General features: G+C 46.4%; 1 protein-coding gene across 2 annotated transcripts in view; it reads right to left on the bottom strand.

The window, feature by feature from the left end:
* Positions 1-13,269: 13,269 nt before the first annotated feature.
* ERBB4 (erb-b2 receptor tyrosine kinase 4) overlaps positions 13,270-21,466 on the bottom strand; it is a 552,024-nt gene continuing 543,827 nt past the window's right edge. The window contains exons 27-29 of one of the 2 annotated variants that reach the window (XM_062506760.1): positions 16,699-16,744; positions 15,584-15,875; positions 13,270-13,706 (exon numbers count right to left, since the gene is read on the bottom strand). In XM_062506760.1, coding sequence (XP_062362744.1) covers positions 13,270-13,706; positions 15,584-15,875; positions 16,699-16,744 — 775 coding nt within the window. The remainder of the gene's footprint in view (positions 13,707-15,583; positions 15,876-16,698; positions 16,745-21,466) is intronic. The other variant, XM_062506761.1, reaches the window with a different exon arrangement.

Genomic DNA, 21,466 nt, shown 5'->3' on the forward strand with positions numbered 1-21,466 from the left:
ACAGAAACAGGGCTAAAATACAGCTGGAGAGCTGTGGGGAGCAGAGTGGCAGCACACCTGAGGTCTCTTCCAGACAAATGATTCCATTTCTCCAGCCTGACTGGTGTGCACAGCTTTGCACTCACCACAGCTGCTGAATGGGGACAGCCACAGCACGTCTGGTGTGACATGTCTGCCCTGTCTGTGCCCATCCCCTGAGGTCAGTGAGTACAGGGGGTGTTGGTGCTGACAAGCCAGGGGCTGGCAGGGTCAGCTCGTAGCTCTGCTGCCCTTGAGGACTTGGGAGCCAGCTCAGGCCATGGTAACTGTGCTGTGGACCAGCACTGGAAAACTGATCACTCGTTAGTCCTGCCTTCCATGCACAATCATATTCTCCCTTGGGGTTAAGAGATACCTTCAATCAAAATGAGAATGCTTTATTCTGGGCTCTGGAGACAATGCAAATGCAGTGCAAACATTTCACTGTCTGATGCTTGGTATTTCTGCATAATCTGACAATTCTGTGTAGAGCAGATAAAGCAGCAGAGAAAGAAAGTTCTTGCCTCATTTTTCTCTTCTGCCCAAGACAATACATCTCATGGCATGACATGCAGTGTGTCTGCCCCAGATACACAAACAACTCCTGTCTGGCCGATTCCGTATTTGCTGGGGTCCTTGGAGGTTTTGTGGTCCCCACTTCCTCCCACAACTCCTGGCTCCTGGTTGGAAGCCACCACTCCCCCTTCCCCCTCCCCAAACACTGGTTTTAGCAAAGCAGCAAATTCAGTCAATAAAGTATTTTTCAAACAATTCCTCTTTTCTGCTCTCTGTTTAGGTCACTCAGACCAAACTGCACAGCATAGCAGTGCTAGGATAGATGTCTTTGTTCGTGGGCTGGTGCCCCTGCCTCTGTTTTTTTGTCCTTTTAGTCAGGGCCCCCAGAAACACCTGGTTCAGGTGAAGGAATCACCCTTCTGGAGCGTGCCCAGGACACAGCTGCTGACAGGCAGCATCTAACAGGGACAGGATCCTGCTGGGTTTCTGTAAATCACACCTTACAGGCAGCAGTGCAGGCAGGGTGGTCTCAGTGTTCACTCATATTAGGTGTGTATCCCTAACTAAGCTTTGTTTCCCTTGCTTTGGCAGGATTCGGGGGGGCCGCAGCTCCTTTGAGACATAAAGCAATCATTCTGTGAACGCTGTGGCATTCAGCACAGCTGGGGAACCCAATCGTGCCATTTGCCACGTTAAAAGGTAATAGAATAAGGAAGCAACTCCTCCATGGAAAACTGCTACCATGCACGGCAAAGGAGGAGCGAAGGGCAGGTGGTTCCCATCCCCGTGTGCTGTGTGTGTCTCTCGGGGGCAATGGTGTGCAGGAGCACTCACTGCTGGCTGACCTGTGTTTGAGTAGCTGGATCTTGCTGCTGGCAAGCTGGATTTCGCTGGAGCTGTGTCCTGCTGGCTTTCCAGGCTGGCTTCCCTGTGCCATGCTGCGTGATGCCTTCATGGCTCAGCTGCTGAGGAAAGCTGCAGTGCCCAGCCCCACCTGGACCAGCAGGGTCAGAGGCAGAGACACAAAGACACGGGTGCCAAAGCAGCAGGGCATGAGAAAGTTCAAATGTTTCTCATGGAGTACAGTTATTTGTTCATCCCTCCTGCCTTCCCCTGGGCCCATCCCCTCCCTAATTTGGTCCTTGCTTTGCCAGGAACACACGCTGGTAAAGACGTCTGAAAAATCCCAGTGGGAACAAAATATTTCCTTTGTTGTTGCTCCTTTGTGCAGCTCTGTGCAAGGCCCTTGCAGGGGGCACGGCAACAGGTGCCCTTTGTGACAGGGATAAAGCAGATTTCTGTGGTCATGGCTGAAAGGAGAATATGATTTCTTCCCTTTCTGCCACAATCTTGTTGACTTGCCAATGCGTTGTACGAAGCAACTCACACAAATTTGCTTTGTGTAATAGTAAAGGCTTTTCTTGGTGTGAAAAAAGTAGAGGGTAGTGGAGAGGATTTATCATAGGGAGAAGAATTTTGCTCTTGTGCTGGCTGTCTGTCTGCTGTTCCTTCTGGAGCAAAGGCTTTGGATAGAATTGTGTGGTCAGGGTTAAACCCCAGCCATGCCTTGTTCTGGTGGGGAAGATGGGCTGGAATGGAGGGTTGCAGACAGCATGGAAACAATTTTATAAGTATAGTAATTTAATTTTTTTCTTTTATTTTTTTCAAAATAGTCACCTGTAGAGCTGGGCTATGGGCATGCTGGGGGACTTCACCCAGCTGTGCCCAGCAGTGTCATCTCTTGGAGGATGTGGAGGCTCCCTGTGGTCTTGGGCTCTTTTAGGGGCAAATTATTGTCACAGGTATCCATGACTGCTCACACAATTTGCTTTTATCTGCTCCATCGTGCCATAATCCCTGTTCCATATCAATTTTCTGTGTGGCTGCTGAGACAGTCTGGGTGTTGTGTGGTGGCCATGGACTTGGACATCTCCTTGGTGGCTGCACTGGAGGCTGGAGAGGGCTTGGACTCAAACAGCAAAACCCCAGGTGAGTGAGGAGCAAAGGTCTGAGCAGTTGTTTGATGGTTTTGCCTCCTTTCTGAGCAACTTTTAAAATCATTTTGCCCCAGGAAGGAACAAGCTTTGACTGCAGAAGAGCAGATTATCTACATGGGACAGGCTGGAGGGAGGAGGGAATGCACTGGTGGTGTACCAACACTCCAAAATGTCCCTGCTGGGGAGAATCTGTGTAGAGAGCTAAAGAAAAAAAAAAAAAAAACAACCCAAATGAAAGCTCCCCCAATAAAACAAACCCAAAAAAGCACCACTGCCCCTGCACCACCCTCCAGCAAATTTTCAAAAGGACCAAGCAAATATTTTAGTTGACTGAGGCCAAAATGCTCCCAGTTGTTCAGCTGGCAGACATTTACTGATGTGGTCTTAAAATGCCTCAGGAGGACACATTTCAGGCTCAGCCTTTCTGTGCCAGGAGAGGATTTGCCAAAACAAAGGGATCAGGGGAAAAAAAAAAAAAAACCAAAAAAAACCAGCTTTTCAGGTAATCTCCCCACTCACTGCCCTCTCAGTTCCATTGTTGGCTCTCTCCTAGAGCCCTGTGTTTCTGTCCAGCCAGAGCGAATGCCTGGTACAGTCTGTCCCACCACAGTGATGGGCTCTGTAAGCCTGGCAGAGAAATTAGGTTGAGCAGTGTGTTATAGGCAGGCCAAAGGACCCAAAGGGAAGTTTGGTTTTCTCTCTCCTGACTTTTCCCGGCTTCTGGCAGCAGCTTCCAAAATGTTTGCTGGCCCAGTTTTTGAGAGATGACATAGGAAATGCTCTTGAACCTTAGCAATAGCCTCAGCCTCATCAGTGGAGCTGGGCTGATTTTTTTACCTGCTGATGGTTTTTACTTTCCTGTTTTACTTTCTGTCAGTGTATTGGAGGGCTTGTTTGAAATGAGATGCTCATTGTTCTCTTCGCAAACCCTTGTGTGGTTTGCAAACTGAGTGCAAGCTTTAAAGAGTTTTGTCTGAATTCTGGGGCTGTTACTGAAATTGGTTAAGCAGCCTCTCCTGCTGGGAAGGTCCCAGGCCTTAACAGAGGTGTTATAGTGCTACCAGTAAACCTCAGTAATTTGAACACCGAGCAGGCACGGGCCAGACTGAAGTGTGAGGATACAAGAAAAGAACTTCATCACTATTAATACGGCATGGAACTTCTTGCAAAAGCTAAACTGTGCTTTTCAGTGCCACTTTAAACACCTGAACCCCATGGTCTTTGCCAAGCTACTCTGAATGAGTAGCAGAGGGCTTTAAATTAATATATTTCACTAGAAAATAGGTGATTGATTTACTCTTTCCTTCATATTTTGGCCAGTTAAATAAAACCCACTGGGAGAAAAGAGGTGTGTGTACCCACACGTCTTAAAACTTGTATTGCTCATTTCTGAGGCGCTGCTGAAGTTCTATCGTGACCTGTTTCATTGTGAAGATCACAGTGATCCCAAATCCCTGCAGTGATCCCAAAATCCAGCACCAGGCACTGTTTCCAATGCGTGGGGCTGCAGCAGCCAGGTGTGTGTCCCTAGGTGTGCTCCAGCCATGGAAGGGCTTTGTGGCTGGACATGGAAGTTTGTAGCAGGGCTCTTCCTCTTCCCCTCCTAAGGAAAACAGACTTTATATTGCCGGCAGCTCTCAAGTGTGAATGCCTAATTTATGTCACCCTGACCTGCTTTGAGCCAGCAGTGTTGTCACACACAGCTTGTGCTCCTGCTCCCTGAAGGCAGTGGGGATGTTCCAGGATTCCAGCACTGAGAACTGTGTGTGTCTGCAATGACCTTTCCAGGCTGCTGGGGATAAAACGTTGAGGCCATTCGTGAAACAAAGAGTTGCAATCCAGGGAGACTGGAGTGTTTTAAAACGTGCCTCAAAGAGCCAAATGACCTTTATGGGCTTCTAGGTAAATTTAAAACGCTTTCCATTTGAAATGCTCACCAGCCATCCAGGCAGACTGGGGGCAGTGGGACCAGCTTGAGTTAGGGTGTGTGCCAGAACGGCACTGGCAGGGAATGCCTCAGTTAAATCTGTGTGTAGTCATGGGTTTTAAATGAGCCACAGAGCGGGCATTGGACCGAGGGTACCTGGAAGCTCCTGGGGGTGCTTATTCACTCTGAGAGCACGGGAAACATCCCCGAGGTGTTTTCCAGCTTGGTTTGAAGGTGCAGCTGCCAAAGGCAGAGCCAGGGCTGGCCAAGCTGTAGTGCTGAGGTGTGAGATGAAGGCACGTAGGTGTGGGGTGTGTGCCCAGAGGGTGCCTGCTGGCATAATGGGATATGAGGTTCTTGGGGTTGGATTTTGTATATGCACTGAATTAATGTGTCTAAATATACATATGGATCATTCCTCCACACCACCCTCTATCCCCTCCAGCAGTGAAGCTGAGGAGATAAATGAACCCATCTGAGCCAGGGCAGCTGTGGGTCAAGGAGCTGCCACTGGACACCCAGTGAGTGAGCTGGGACACAGGGCACACAGACAGCAACTGACACCTTCATGGGCTGTGGTTTGTTTTAAAAGGAAGGAAAAGCTCAGAGCTGCACGATCCTGGGATTGCTGGGGTAGGGTGTGTGTGGCTGCCCCAGCTCAGGGCCATGCACTCAAGCCACCTTCCAAGAGATTTCACACGTGCACAGAGACTTTGTTTCATATTTTATTGAATTTCATTTATATTAAATTAAAAATATATTTCTGACAGATTCATGTAACAAAAAGGCAGAACAGTTTTCAAATTGTTCAGCTGGGATGAGCGTGGGTTGATGCAAGGTGGGTCGCAGTCTACATTTGCCTTAACAAACAGATAAAGCTCTACCCCAAGGACCATGAGGAGAAACTCCGGGCTGCACACAGGAGTGGGGAATAGAACCACACAAAGAGAAGATCCAGAGGTTTCTTCCCAGCTTCCAAACAAGACAAAAGGGAAGGGAAAGGAAAAAAAAAAAAACAAAAAGAAAAAACCCGAGAAACCGTGAAAAGAAGGGAAATTATGCTAAAATATGTACCTAATATTAACCCAGGTCAGTAAGTATTTTAACAGTGTATAATTCTCAACAGCTAAAATATGAGAAACGAAAGGTTAAAGTAACATTACGCCACACACGACTGGCATACCCTACTGTGTAAGCAAGTGCAGAAAGTCTGAACACACCACAACAGTGCTAAAACACGGAATCACACAGAATGCTGAAAATGGTTCTTCTAACCAAAACCAGAGGGTGGGAAAGGAGAGAAAGGAAAGGGGAGGAGCGGCTTAAATCACAAGCAAATTACCTATATACAAATCAACCCTAAGGACAATTATGTTCCAAACAATGGTGTCCACAAGGAAAATAAAAGCAACATTATCCTTATTTACAAATGCAACTAGCTGTGTCTTTAACAAGCTATAAAAATACTATTCACATTTTCAAAGTAACATACAGTAGGTATTGAATTTCTTTTTATTTTTTTTTTTTTTGTTCCAGAAAGGCAGCTAACTCTGAATGCATCACTTTGCAAGAAATGAGTGTCTTCCCCAACACGCCGACACTTCTCTTCTTCTGAAGGTACTTCATAAGGCAGAAGTTTTGTTGTTTTATGTTGTGGCTCTTTCAGAACTCAGAATATTGACAGAAACCCAGACCACCCCATCTGTGCTGCTGGTTCCTCTGGGCTGGGCCATGCTGGCATTGTGATCAGGAGTCACCAGGAGCTCAGTGCCACCCCAGTGTCACCTGCCAGGTGGGAGTCCTTCATTCCAAGGGGACAGTAATGTCACACCCCGGGCCTGAATTTGAGCCTCATCTGAGAAGTCAGTGGTTCAAGACCACCAGGTCAGGAAATAAAATTTGGCTATCTCTGTTCTTAGAAACAGACTTCTTTTCCCCTCAGTTTCCTTTCCCTCTACAAGGACTGATACCTATTCAGCAATTCCATCTTACAATACTGGGGAAGCAGCAAAAACTGGGCAAAAGAAGGGATTAAAATCACTGTGAATAATGTATTGAACGGGTACCAATTTGCATCTTTAAAATGCTATTTAAAATTACCAGTTTTCTCCTTCACCCGCATTTTCCTCTTGCATTACCCCACCATAAGTACCCCCACAAGTAGCCAGTACCTACTTCCCATCCCATGTCCAGAGGAACAGTGATTTCATGCATTCAAAGTTAGCTACCCCCTACACAGCTGCTCAGTTAATAATCGACCCATTTAACAGCAGGACCAGTTTATGCTACATATGTCAGAGTACCTTACCTCGAAAGAACAGCATACATATCTACACTTAGAAAATACCAGTCACAGTTCCCTACTGTGGTTATCCCAAAAGGGTTTAGTCTTCAGAGTGCTATGGACAATACAGTGTTTCCCCCCTAAGAGAGCTCAAAGGCTGGGCTGGGGACCAAACTGCTGGCAAACAGTGCTCAATGATGGCTCCTTGTTCTTGTGGTCCTGGTCATGCCTGAGCCAGGATGGGCAGGATGCACCTTCACCCCAGAGGGTTCATCCACAACACCACTGCAGCATGATTTCATGGCTTTTTTATTGGTGAGGGGAGAAGAAACTGGGACATAACTACTTACACTGCTTAACACCTTACAAAACTACTCTTAAAATCTCTCTCTCTCTGTGCCAAGGTCCACAAAGCTAAATTCTAAAATTAAATAATAAAAGAGTGTGTGTGTGGGGGGAAACAGCTTTGATTCCTCGTTTCCTATTGGGATGTCCTCGGGCTTCTCCCTCACACCATCCACAGACCCCAGCTGGAAGGTGCCCCAGGCAGAAGGTGTCCCTCTGGCTCTGGCCAGGAGATGAGACTGGCTACAGTTCAAGCCCCACTGAGTCCCACCACTGTCAGTCAGACCTGATCACCCACAAAGCTCCCTACAAAGTGCTCTGCATTGTCCAGACTTACAGGCAGGTCCCAGGCATTGCTGCAGCAGCAGCACCAACAGCCTCACCTGCCTGTGATTCCCTCAAGAGCAAGGAGCCTACCATCAGAACAAACCAGTATTCCACACAGTGGTAAAATAAAACTGTGCTGAAATAACATTGAAACTAACATGGAGATGTGATTTTTGGATATTTTAGAGTGGTGCTTCTAACCACATTGCTTTATTTTTGTTGTTTGTTCCCAGTCTGAAAGCCCCATTTGTAACAGTGACCTTTTCCACCTTTAGAGCAAAGGCTTAGCAACAGGCAGAAAATAAAAAAGAGGGAATCCTGCACACACAGTGGTGCTTCACTGAGGATACTCTGTGGGACAACTGTAGCTCTCTGCTTGATGGAACACAAGCACTACAGCCAGCCACAAACGATCTGAACCCAAATCCAAGATTTTTACATAACCACAGATGAGCTGTTTTGTCAGCAGCAGAGGCTGAAAATCCACAGGAGTGAGACTATAGCAAGTGACAGCTGGAAACGAGCAGGTGCAGAGACTTCATGTGCCACCACCTTTTGAAAAAGCCTTGCCAAAGGGAAATCGAGGTGACACTGTCCCCTCTGAGGTGCCCTCTGAGAGCCACACAGGTGACTGAAGACTGCCAGGCTCCCATTATTCCCCTCTGTTTCACCAGTCAAGCCAAACATCCTTCCAAGCATGTAAACACCTAGCTGAGCTCCACAGGTCTGGAATGCACTTGGGAAACCAGGGTGGGACATCAGCTGTGCAGGGTGGGGGAGCAGCCAACCCTGACTCACGGGCACTGCCCAGCTGCCAGCCCTGGGCACCTCTGGTGCTGCCATTCCTTCCTCCCTAGAGGGCTGGCACGTTGGAATGGGAGTGTCCCTGTGTGTGCTGCCCCTCTGGAAAGGATAAATTCCTGCCCAGGGTTCCTGGGCTGCCAGGGAAGCTCAGCTCATGGGGATGATTCCAGTTATCCTGGGGAATTACGTGACCAAAAGCCTCATTCTGCCTTGGGCCAGTCTCCTCATCTCCCAGATGGAATAAAGGAGCTCAAATAATTCCATCACTCTGTTAGCTGCCACCATGATGTGCAACACCTACACACACACACACATACACACACACACACACACACACACACAATCCATTAGACAAAAAAAATAAAAATAAAAAATATTCTTTCTTTAATATCTGATTTTTCCATCCCCAAAACCAAGCTGTATTTCTAGGCTGACTCACCTCACAACTCATACTTCTCCTCTGTGCTGCCCAGCTCCACTTAAAGCTATGGGAAGACTGGATCCACAGAGTCAGGGCTGAGCTGCTCTTCCAGAACTGCCACTTTCCTTCCTTCTGGGCTGGGATTAGTGGTGGCTGAGGGTGAGATCTTTAGTGGAAACAGGTGTCAGATCACTGTATATGAGTCTTGCAATCAAGAAGCACATTTTCTATCATAACTGGTACATCCAGGGGTAACACAATATTTCTTTGTACAGAGAAGAGGATTTCAGGGCACCTGAAACAGACCCACATGGTGGCTCCTACTGCAGATTTATTTCCATCTCTTTCTACCTGAGAGAGATGACCTGTTTGAAATACAGGTAAATATTCTGCTACATCTGAGCCAATGGTCTTGTAAAAATCCCTCCTGGCTGTTCTGCAGAAAAAAAAAAAAAATCTGAAAAGATCTGAAGAAGGAAATGTAAAAGTAGCTGGTTTCAGCCAATTCTGTTACAGTGACTCACTCAGCCCCAGTGTCTGTAAGAACCCTCAGGTAGGTAGTAACAGGCAGGACACTGAAAGAGATCAGGAAAAAATAAACTGTTGCTGTCTTTCCTTTACCACACTGCTTTGTGCCTTGGACAATGGCTGATCCACACTCAGATAAAAATGTGCTCTTGAAAAGTTGGTCACTGCTGTCCCATCACACAGGCCATGATAGGAGGAAAGAGAACATTTATAAGTAGGAGACCGCATTCTAAAACCCACAAAATCTAAGTGTGCTGTGTACAGATGTTTCTGTAGAGAGTGAATCACACCCAAAGTACCTCTGTTGATATGCTCACCTGCTACTTTGTGCTGACGAAATGCAGTTTGTGTGTGGATATATGGGCTTTCCCCCCAAACCTGTCATTATGAATTTTAAAGAGCTTGGCCCTCATCTTTCACCCCCCATGAATCCCAGCTGAATGCTTGCCATCTTGCCATGATCTTGCCATGTGCACTTGCCCAAGATCCTTCCCCAAGCCAGCAGCAACACCCAGGAAGGCAAAGATGGGAATTAGGGACAGCCAGGTGTTTCTGCTGATCAGATTAATGCAGCCACACAGTTCTGCTCCCAGTTTCCCTTCCTTTTTCTTTTTTTTTTTTTTAGCCATGATTAAACTATCTGTTGCAAAGAGGTAAAACCTGCCAGCTAAGCTCAGAACTTCTCTTCCAGAGGAAAGGGGCAGGGCTCAGCTAATTGCTGCTCTCTGGGTGGGTTCACAGCACCACACAACCCCCTCTGTTGAGCAAGGGGCAGTGACTGGCACTGCATGGAACCCAAGGGCCAGTTTTGGTAACTGCAACTCAAACCAGAAGCTCAGGAAAGAATAATAATAATAATAATAATAATAATAATAATAAAAACTGTGAGGCTACAGTGTGTGGAGTTCTCCCTTATCCTGAATCACTGTGTTCATTAAGCCTCTGCCTGTCCTCTGCCATCCCAAACCCCACTAGCATGGCTCTGCGTGGCTCATCCTGGCTGCCAGGCAGAGCCCAAGCTCCTGTTCCAGCTTTCTTGCTGCCCCACTTGCAGGAACATCTGCATTTCCATGCTACTTAATATATTATAGCACACCAACAGTCAACAAATAAAATTAATAAATAATTCAATCCTTGTAAGAAATAAAATGTTAAACTGTTAAACCCCGCCAGTATTTACATTTGGATTACTCCATGGGTTTGTTTCTAGCATGAGCACTACTTCATTACCAGAGGAACAAACAGCCTCACCTTGTGTGAGCAGCTCCATGCCAGTGCCTGGGTCTGGAAGTGTGCCTGCCTCTACCCCAGCAGCCTCTGAGTTCATCTCTGAATTCAAACGCGTGAGCTGTGCCCGCAGTTTATTTTATATTCTTTTCTCCGTTAGGAGTTACTCTGTCACAAAACTTGCTCAGGGGCAAATCAACCTTTCTCCACCTACCTATGGTACTGCAGGCAGCTGCTGTGCTGAAATGGGACACCCAGTTGCTGTGCTGGTCTCTGTCCCCCGGCAGCTTGGCAGCGTTGTCCCTTGGCCTGTGCATCAGGTGACACCCTGTGAGCACTGCTGTGGGCAAAGCTTCCCTGGAGCAGCCATCCAGGGCCTCGTGCCACCCTCTGTGTGTGCCCCTGGCCCACTAAGATGGTAAGGAGCTACCCGAGGCACCAGAAGGGGCCCCTCAGTGCAGGACTGTATCCATCTATCTATGACAGTGGGCTGCTGACCATTTGTTCTTATCACCACAAACCATCAGACCCAAGGTCTCCTTCCAACAGCCCAGTGATCTGTACCTGTTCTTGCTGCTTTCAGAACCTTCAGCTATGTACTTGATGCACACCTGGCTGCAGCTGGCCTGGACACACCTGGTGCACAAACAGCTCACTGGCTGAACCAGCCTTGTGATCACACACTGTTTCTTTTCCATCTACAAGGTTAACAACCAGCTCAGGTTTGACATCTCTTCACATCTTTGTCGAGCTGACCCGCAGCCACCAAGATTCAGGTAACTATTGCTTGTTTCTTACTCCCTTCCTCTGCTTCCCTAAAATTAAAGGTGGCAAGCTGTTGGAATGGCAGGAATTTAGAGGAGGGTGATGCCATTTCCAGATCACTGGCTGTAGCTGGTTTTGTTGCCAGGTTAGGTAACCCCAAAGATCTCAGCCCTAACAGAGCTGAAGTGCATAAACTGAAATACTGTTGCATCACCCGAGATTGCTATCCACCAGGTATTGTTTCTTCCCTTCAAAAGCCTTGGTGGATAGAGACAGGCAGATCTCCAAAGGTACCTAATAGTTCCTTGAGATGTTTGGTGGGAAGCAGGCTCACAAATGCTCTGACACATGGTCTTGGTGTGCCAGAGGCAAGCCTTGGTGTCTCCAGCCCTAACGCCTCCTTTCCCATCTGGCCCTGGTCACTAAAAACGTCCAGAACTCTGCTTTGAAAGAGATTTCCAAGGAGGAGCAGGTCAGGGGGTGTTACCTAAAAACTGAGGTTGATAAAAGCAGAACTAAGTGCAAGGAGACTGACTCATACTTATTTACATTTTTGACAGAAAGCTCTGCAAATCATGCACATTTTGACTTCTCACACCTCATACGCACTGTCTTCTGTGCCAGAGTAATCCTCCTTTTAGAAGAATGGGATTCTGTACTGTGCTGTAAGCCAGAGCAGAGCATTTGCCTCCCCTGATCCTTTCCAGGGCTTGCTCTGCTGTCCTTCATAGAGCAGCAGGAAGAGCTGGCTGCTGTGTCACTGTATTCTCTGAAGCAGTCACTGCATCGGCCTCTCAGAAGTGGCAGACATTGTTCCAAAGACTTGATTTGCTTCGTTTTGGCATTTCCACAGTCACCCTTTACAAATAATTTATATTTCTTTAATTTAAAATTATTATTTTGTATGTTGCTGGTCACTTCCATATTGCTTCATTCAAAATCCAGAAAACAGTTCAAATAAAATCAGAGGTTAAGTGCAAACTAACTTTCCAGTGAACTGCTATGTGCGTTTTCTCCAGTCCAGTGTCTGTCTTCCAGTTTAAAGGACCCTTCCCACCCCACCCCATAGAACATCACACTCTTCAGCTCTCTGTCTCGTCCTCAGTGTTGCCTGACAGCATCCCCAGCTCCCTTCATGACCATGAAGAAGAAAAAAGAGGGAAGAATTAGGGACAATCTTTTGAAGTGTTTATAGTCAGCAGGTATAAAACAGGAAAGCAAAGCTTTTGGCATACAAATCTTCATTTCTTGGTCTGGTTTTTTTTAGCTTCAAAAGGAGCATATTGGAGGTGTGGTTCTGTTACTCTCTTCTGAATGATATTTTGTGTTTAAAGTGTTTGTTGTGTTGGCACACATACAAAAATAGTCACGTCAGGTACCAGTTTTGAGCAGGAGTCTCTGTGGCTGGGAATTGGCACAAAATCAACGGTGTGGCTCAGAAGAAGGGTTTAGCTGTATGTGGGAGTCACATCATCATTTCTTGGAAAGCCACAATGAAGATCTGAATGGTTTTGAAAAGCTATGTTAGCCATTTCCAGTTGCTGGGATAGAAACTGTTAGAGAAAGAAATTGGATTCTCAATCTCAATTACTACGCTATCACACAGGATATAAAAATTGTCCATTTTTTACCCTGATGGAAATTGCATGGAGATTTCCAGGAATGCTGTACAGACTCTCATCAGTTCCTGCTGAAAGAATCAGCCTTTCTGTGGCTTTCCCTACAGTGTCTGGTCTGGTTGAAGCACTGTGCACGAGCTCGACAGCAGCACTGCCACTGGCCTCTCCTGGTACCACCTGGCTTCTCTGGGCATCCAACCCCCTGCGTCTGCCAAAAGTGGGAAAGGCCAGGTTGTACACTCCTTCTTTCAGTCTCTTCCCTTCCTTCCTTCCTTCCAGGTTCCCAACCCAATCTGCAACCAACTCCAAGACATCCTTTCACTTAGAAATATCAAAAATGAGTGAACTGGCAAGAAGAGGAAGCTCATGGGGGAAACAGGGAGGAAGGGAGAGAGGGAGGATGGGCAAGGGCAGGGAGAAAGGGGGAGTGAGAGAGTACGAATGAGGCAGCTAGAAGGGGTTGCCTTTCCACTTGAGTGAGAGCACAGCCACTACACCACGGTGTTCCGGTGTCTGTAGGGCGGTGGGGGCAGCACAGTGCCAGGCTTCAGAGAGAACTCAGAGAGGTATTCAGGATTCTCTGCCACTATGGGCCGGATCCGTCCATTCTGTTTGTAAAAGTATTTTGTGCTGTACTCTTGCAGGTAATCCGGGTGCTGGAGGGTGCTCCGTGGGGGCAGGCTGTGGTTCCAGTAGTCTGGGTTGTCAAAGGCCTTCTTGGCTTTCTCTTGCAAATTGTTCTTCAGGTACTCGGCGTTGTCCAAGGTGCTGGCGAAAGTGTTGAGGTACAGTGGCTCGTTCACGTACTCGTCCTCTGCTTTGGGCTGCCCGTTGGGGGTGTTGTGGTACTCTGGGTTGTCCACAGCTTGGAGGTCTCCATTCTTCCGTCGGGAAACAAATGGGTTCTCTTCCACTGGGTTTAGGTAGTCTAAAGAAAGGTAAAAAATGAGTCAGCCAAGAGTGGTAGTGAGCTATCCATGTAGTATCACGTGGCCACAAGCAGTGCTTGGACTAGAGCATCCTCCACCTCAGCCATTCCAAGAACTCCAAATGGGACCAGGAGCCAACTACGTTAAACACTTGTGACAAATGAAGTATTTGCAAGCTAAACAGACAAGATGGGTTACAACAGATACCTTGGAAGAACACAGTGGCCAACTAAACTACAGCTCTTGCTGAGCCACAGCCCACGTGCTCCCCTGCACGTCCTCTCACTGTATGATCTACAGACCCAAACGCGCTGACCGACTTCTGCCCTGCCACCTTGGACCTGGTAGCAAACCCTCTGCTCTGCACTCCTTCCATCCAGAAAGCTCTACAGGAATCTTAGTTAAGCCTCACTGCACAAAGCCTATCCCCGAGGGCCAACTTTTAAGACAGCTTCATTTCTAACAGAACAATTTGCCTGATTAAAAACCTTCCATCCCTGAAGGACAAAGGGCCTTGAAGCATTATGAAAAAAAATTATACCAAAGAGCCCTGGAAAGGGAACAAGGGAGCCTTAGAACAGCTGTAAAACAGGACTTGGAGCAGGTTACAGTTGCCTCAAGTCACTTGCTGAGGATTAACACCCCACTCCCAGCAGCATGGTGCTGCTCATGGGCTCTGCACACACCTCCACAGAGAGTCCTGGTGCAAGGGATCATCTGGTTTCATCCAGAATGGGGCCAAAAATCATGAAAGGCAAAAGTTCAAGACCTAGTGAGCGCCTTTGAACCCACAGCTAAGATGTGAGCTGAAGAATGGGAACATTTTCTTTTAGTGTTGACAGCCAAGCAGTTGATTTGAACCCTGCAGCTGGCAGGGAACACACAATGTGTGGTCACACCCTGACAACCCTGGGTCTGTGTCCAGGGGTCAGGAGGGAGCTGCTTTCCCCTGAACTGCTCCTGGTGGATCCCAGAAGGCTCAGGTGGCTCCTGCAGAACTCTGAGGATCCCCAGGGTGCACCTGTATGGGTACACACATGTGGGCTCACACTGGAAGTAAATCACTGCAAAGGAGACTCCCACAACTGCTACTGCCAGGGCTCCCTCCATTTCTCCATCATGTAACACAAAAGATAAGTGGCTTCCAAGTTATTAGCAAACACAAGTAGTGACTTGTCATTTACATTTGCATTTATTAATTTCTTCAAAGCTTTGGAAGAAAATTAATAATGACACATCCCCTTACATCTAAATGACTGCTAACATCATTTAAAGAGGAAGAAATGAATGAGGGCAAACTGGGAAGTGCAGCATGCTGAGCTGGCACAGATTTAGGCAATCTTCCCCTTGCAGTGAAGCTCTCTTTAAAGCACATCTTGTTCTTTCAATCCTAGACTTCTCTCGGGTATAAAATGCCAGCTGTGTGTATCAGTTCTGTGATAGGTTCAGCATGACATTTACCAAGCACAATGCCAAGAATAAGAAGATCAATAAACAAAGCAAAGTTGGGACTATGGCTGGCTGAAGATAGATCCTTTCCGTGGAAATAACTGAAGATTTGTGTTTGGGTAAGAGAAGGGGCCTTGGCTTTTTTTTCATCCCTTTTGTTATTTCTCAAAAAAAAAAAAAAAAAGAAAAAAAAAAGTAAAAGGGGGACTTACCAACTTTGACATACTGGCACATTTGAGCATTTCAAAGTATAAAACTGAGGAGAGAAAATCAAATCTCCGTGTAAAGAAATACTAACCTAGTCGGAATGCTCTAGCCTTGATGGGTAACTAAATGAAGCCATTTTTGATGAAAAGCAGCTGATGTAAAAAGAGAATAAAAGCAGCCAGGCTAGACCAGAAGCCTCTCTGGAAAGCCAGTATTTTACCTGTTTTAGGTTTGTCTCTCATCGGTGTCATGTACCCGTCCTCATCCAGCTCTCCCCGCACGACCCGCTCGGGAATGAAGACAGTGGGGTCAGCGCTGTACCTCTGGGTGCTGCTGTCCTCTTTTGCCAGGGTTGCCACCTGTTTCTGCATCGTGCCATTGCAGCAGGTGTCTTCAAAGATCTCTGCTGTAGCCCCTTGAGCAGCTGGGGCTTCTGGAATGATGCAGCCCGGAGCCCTGTACGGCATCGGCACCTCCGCAGTGTAGCTACCGTCCCGGTAAACAAACTGGTTCTGTTGGAAGGAAGAGCACAGCATGGGAAAGGAGGCTCCTGAGGGGAGAAGCTTCAACAGCAAGTCATGGCTGTGCCTCCTGTGCCTGCCTTGCCATTCTGGGAAGGGGAAGTCTGTCCATCCTGCGCTTCCAGGCTTTGGTGTGGACCCACAAAGCATCCATGGGCCCAGTGGGGATAGAAACGGGGCAGGAAAACTCGGCTCCTACAAGGCACGTGGAGGCTGGACACACACAGCTGCAAGAGGTGAAGGTGGTGTTTCCTCTTCTAGTACTCTGGCAACTTCCCCTGATTTCTGATCAAAGCCCTTTAAACCTCACGTTTGGGAAATCTCCTCCTGACTGGGGATAGAAGCCACTCTCACCTGTTTATTCCTGGGGTGATACCTTTTGTGTGTCCTGTGGTGAGAACCACGGGGTTGCCCACACCATGTTAACTCCATCAGAAGGTGAACTGTATGGCTATTAGCACCTCAGCTCCATGGTTTAACTCAGCCTAGCATTTTGCTTGTGAGCACGGGCGTGCAAGGAACTTTCAACATCATGACCTATAGATAGGGAGGAAAGATGTGCAGATTCCTGCAAGCCTTTTATCTAAATGCTTTTTCAAGACAAGACGTCAGAGTTTTGGGTGTGGGTCCTTAGTGTCTGCACACAAATCCATGCTGAGTCTGGAGATCTTAGCTATTTGATTCCTTATATATACACTTAATTACCTGTTGGCTTTTGGTTCATTTGTGCAGGAAAAATGAATTTGAAAAAGAAAACAAGTAGTGAAGAAAGGAGGAAAGCCTGAAGGATAAAGGCTGCATGTGAAATACCTACTCCTGACACAGGGGTGTAGGCAGGAGGAGGGCTGTATCTAATTTCACTCCAATATTAAAGAAAAATGGATGATGGATACATAACATGAGGCTACATGAATGAAACAAGTCACATGAGCTGTATGAGCTAACTGGGAGAAACATGAATATCAGCCAGATCTCCTAACCGGACCCAAAATTCAAATTCAGTCAGGGCAAATGCCTCACCCCCAACATGATGTGTGTTACACAGAGCCACTGATCCCACCTGGGCTCTCTGTGAGTGAAGGCTGTACTAGAAGAGGGAGCATAAGACACTTCACCAGATGTCACCTTTTTAAAGGGAACAGACAACATAAACACTGGATACAGACTTTGCAGCAAGCCTCCAACTTCACAAGCTGCTTGTGCCAGAGGATTGTTTGGGACAACTGGGCAGGTCCATTTAATCAGGGAACATCTTGAAAACTGGAGATGCTGTGATTACCTCTGAACCCCTCCAGATTTAAAGTTCACTTGTAATGACACATGGGCACTGACATGCCACAATGCAGAATGTGTTAGACAAATGGATGAAAAAAAATCTCTTGAGCCTGCCAGATGCTACTTTAAAGCCATACTGATGGCTCTGATACAATGCACTATTGCTTTTTTCTCAACCTGGAAATGAAATGAGTTAATTTTAGTAAGGAGGTATTATAAGAGCATATCTTTATTTGAAGGCCTTCAGGGGCAGTTATGGAAAGATGTCCACAAAAACCACACTGGGATGTATCACACACCTCTTTATTTACACCTCCCTTTTTCCATGCAGGCCCTTCCAAGGTTGGTTCATTCTCCTGCATGAAAAAGGGCAGAGCTGTCTTGGAAGTGCTTTCAGTTCACAGCTTTCAGTGATGCCTTGAAGACAACTTAGAAAAGCAAGTCTTTTGCAAATAGACTTGACTTCTGCACACAGGGCTATAGCCCTCTGCCAGTAAAAGTTCAGAAGATTAGCAGCTTAAAAAATACTGCTCTAGGATGGCCACACTAGGATTCTGTGGGCTCTGCTCCACCCTCAGCACAAAAGGCTAAACCCACTATCCTATCTTTAGCTCTTCTTGGCTGTGACTCTAATATTTAAATACGTACTCTGCAACTTTAACAACACAAGGTCCTCTTAGCACAGCCCTGTCCCAAGGCATCAGGTGGCAATGGACTACCATTAATGTGTTTATTGCTATCTTTGCTGACAAGAGCCTTTCCAGGCAGTGGCCTGCCAGCTAAGATCACTATAATTATGTTTTTTCATGCCTCCCCTTAAGTGCTAAACTGAACCTATCTGTCTTGCAACTCCCCTTGCCATAGAACCTTACACATGGCTCTTCTCCACCACTGCTGTCTGCACAGTTTTTTACTTCTTTACTGTTTTTCCCTATGAACTGATACCCTGTGGCCATTGTTCCATTAAAACAGGAGGCAAAGAAAGCAGCTGTGGTGCCATTTAGCTGGCTTGAAAATTTATTATTGTTGTTTAAGTGTCCTTAAATTGACTGGTAATTGCAGTGTGAGGTCATAATTTTTTAGGCTTCCAAGATTACCCTGAGACAACTCGTATTGGTCAGGACATGAATCACACTGTGAGAGGAAAATATATTTGGACTTTACCAGGTAAAATGTAAATAGCTTGTTTTGTATATGAAATCCAATTTACTTTGTTGATTTTTGCCCGGGGGAGGTGTGTTGTTGTTTTTGCATTTTAAGTACTATCTAGAAAAATCAGCAGGTGCTCCTTTACTGAAAAGCTCTAGAGTTTTGGATTTCTGATCCTTAAAGTCTCACCAGAATTACCATCCCTGTATTTTTGAGATTGACAGAAACGTTAGTGGCTGGTTGCTCGAAGACCTCACTACATAAGACTACTTAAGAAGCCTCAGCTTGTACACTAAAAAAATAAAAAAAAATCTATATTGGCTCCCTTTTGGTGGTGTAGTGTGTGTTAGATCCATTAGTTGTGGAGTGCACACATCCATTGACAGGGGAACTCATCACACTCCAGAAGGAGCCTCACTTTTTTAACTGCCCATCAGCAGCCCCCCTCAGAAATGCCTGAGATTTCATTCTGTACACCACATGATTGAATTTTAGGCAAAAACATGAGAATGCATAGAAAGAATAAAAGCCAAGACAATGTCTCCTAAAGCCTTTTTCCAAGGCCCTCTGGCATGAAATAGCAGTGACACATCAGCTGGTATAACAACCAATATTTGTGCAAAATGAGCCTTGATCCAGGAGTGGTAAATAACATTTATGTGAATATTGGCTTATGTTATTGCTTTCTATTCATTAATTTCATTTTCCAATTCCTTGCTTCTAAAATCTCCTAAAGGTACTTAAAGGTAAATATCTCCTCCTTTATAGCAGGGACACAATATTTTCTGGCTGCATCTTAAACTGTAATGAAATCAAAGCCTTACTGGGTCCAGCCTCCTTGCAGAGCTGCCTTTCCTGGCCACCCATAGAAATATTGGTAGGGTTGCACACTGCTGTTCCTTGCTCTTAAGCAGCCTGCTGAACTCATGGGACTGAAAGTTTTTTTCTCTACTAAAGGCAAAGCTTTTCCAGCATGAATGCACACACGTGTTTGAACCCAGTCTGACGCTGCTCAAAGTGCAGAAAACCCAACTCCCTCTTCCTCTCCTTCTGCTCTCGTGTGCAAAAAGCACCAAAGAGAGCAGGAGTAAAACACTCCCACCTTCTCACTGGGATGCTGCTCCCAAGTCCTTCCTGATCAGGGGCATCCTGTGCTCCATGCCTCAGGTGACTCGATGATCATCTGCTTTGAGCAAGCTCTGGCAACACTCCTGTGGTACCATTCATCAGTCCTGGGCTGTGTGCCCCCCAGAAACAACTCATCCTCCTCCTTCCCCTAGAAACTCTCCACCTAATTTCAAACCAAGGGAGTATCCAGGCTCCAGTCACCAAACCAAAGCATTGTAAGATATGAGACCTTGCTGCAACCACCAAAATTTCAGCAGTTCTCCAGGAAGGATAGCTGATTTATGGCAGTGGATCTGAATAATATTTGGGATGGTGGGGCTACAGGCAGAGCACACAATGCAGAGTGTCCTGCCAGCCCCCAAGCAAACTCCAGCTACATTCCAAGGGAGCAGCCTGGTATTTACAACTGAACCAAACTGAAATTCAAACAGGAAAGACCATTCCAGGAGAACAGACACCTCTGCTTGGCTTCAGTCCTGCTTCCACAGAATTTGCAGATTACTCTGGCCTGCTCCAGACAGCAAACATTTCTGAGATAAAAATTAAAGGAAAAAACCTGCACCATGAGATCACTGTGTAATGTTAAATAGAAATGGAATGGTGTTTGTATAGTAATTGCTTGAAGGCTTTGCAGACCTCTGGGGGATTTTGGTCCCAGCCCCTGCTCAGAGAAGGGCCATATATGAAAAGAAAGGATTAGACACCTCCCTGGGCTGTTAAGATGCTTGACAGATGTTCAAACACATCTGCCCCTACAGCTCACAGCACCTGACACAAATCTGGCATTCCTTGGCCATAAAGTTGGGGATTGGGAAATCTTGATGGGAAATGATGGTTTTCCAGCAGTGCCTTTTCTCTGAATGTGTCACAGGTTTTCACTTAAATGTTGATCACAAGTACAGAAACAATGTACACATCAGCCTGTGTGAAGTGCTTGCTCCAGTCTCCAACAACTGCTCCTTCTTCAGTCGAGACACAAAACATCCAGCTTAGATTAGTGAGGGGGACAATAAATAGAAGAAACAAAGATTAAGTCCTTTTCTACATCTAAGTATTTTCTGGTTGCTGTTTGCCAGAGGACAGGTCGGATTTGCAGGCAGCCTGAGCTCTAACTCAGTTCCCAGTGTCACCTGGACATGCCAGCCATGGAATGGCAGAATGGTGGGTTTGAGACATCCCTGAACCTGTCCAAAGTCAGGAGGGATGTTTCACTGGCCCCCTGGTTCAGCTCAGTACTGACCAACTTCTTAGCTTCAGCTAAGTCAGCACCACTTTCTTTCTCTGGCATTATTTTCTCTCATCACAACTGTCTGTTTTCATACTTGCTAACTCTTTCAGAGCAGTCCATATGGATTGGGATACCCAGACTGCCTTCTAGGAGTAGTTTAATCTGGGCTGTGAACAGCAAATGGTATACATCACAGACAAAATCTTGGCACAGTGGTATGGGGAACAACATACAACATACAGCACAGAGTACTTCCCGTGCTGTTACTGGAAAATACCAGATGTAAACCATGTATTTTCAGCCTAACACTTCATCAAGTACAGAATTCAAAGATGACAACAGCACCAATGAAAACAATCTTTTAAGAGATGCACGATTTGGGCACAAAACTCAGTATCCAGCTACACAGACAGAAAAGGCAGGTGAAATGCTTTTCTGTAGCCTCATCTCTTTGAGCCTGATACCCAGGCTGGAAATAAAAGCATTCTCCTGCTGTATGGCACCAAAGGCTTGGAAACCCACCTGCTCTGCAACCTGCATCCTTCCTGCCTTCAGAGGGGCTGGCAAATGGATTTCAGCTGGCACAACATGCACTTTGATCTAAGCATGACACAAGAATGGAGACTCAAGGATTCCCTTTGCCTTTTGATTTGTGTTAATGCACCTGAGTGTCAGAGAGCAGGACAAGAGACAGCTGGCATCACCTATCTTTTCCTTTCAATCTCCTTCACTCCCCCATCCTTCCTGTCACCCATGACCAGCTTTCTGTCACTCTCTTTTTTAATACACTCTCCAAGACACT

The sequence above is a fragment of the Cinclus cinclus genome, chromosome 21 (assembly GCF_963662255.1).
Source record: "Cinclus cinclus chromosome 21, bCinCin1.1, whole genome shotgun sequence".
NCBI classification, from domain to species: Eukaryota; Metazoa; Chordata; class Aves; order Passeriformes; family Cinclidae; genus Cinclus; species Cinclus cinclus.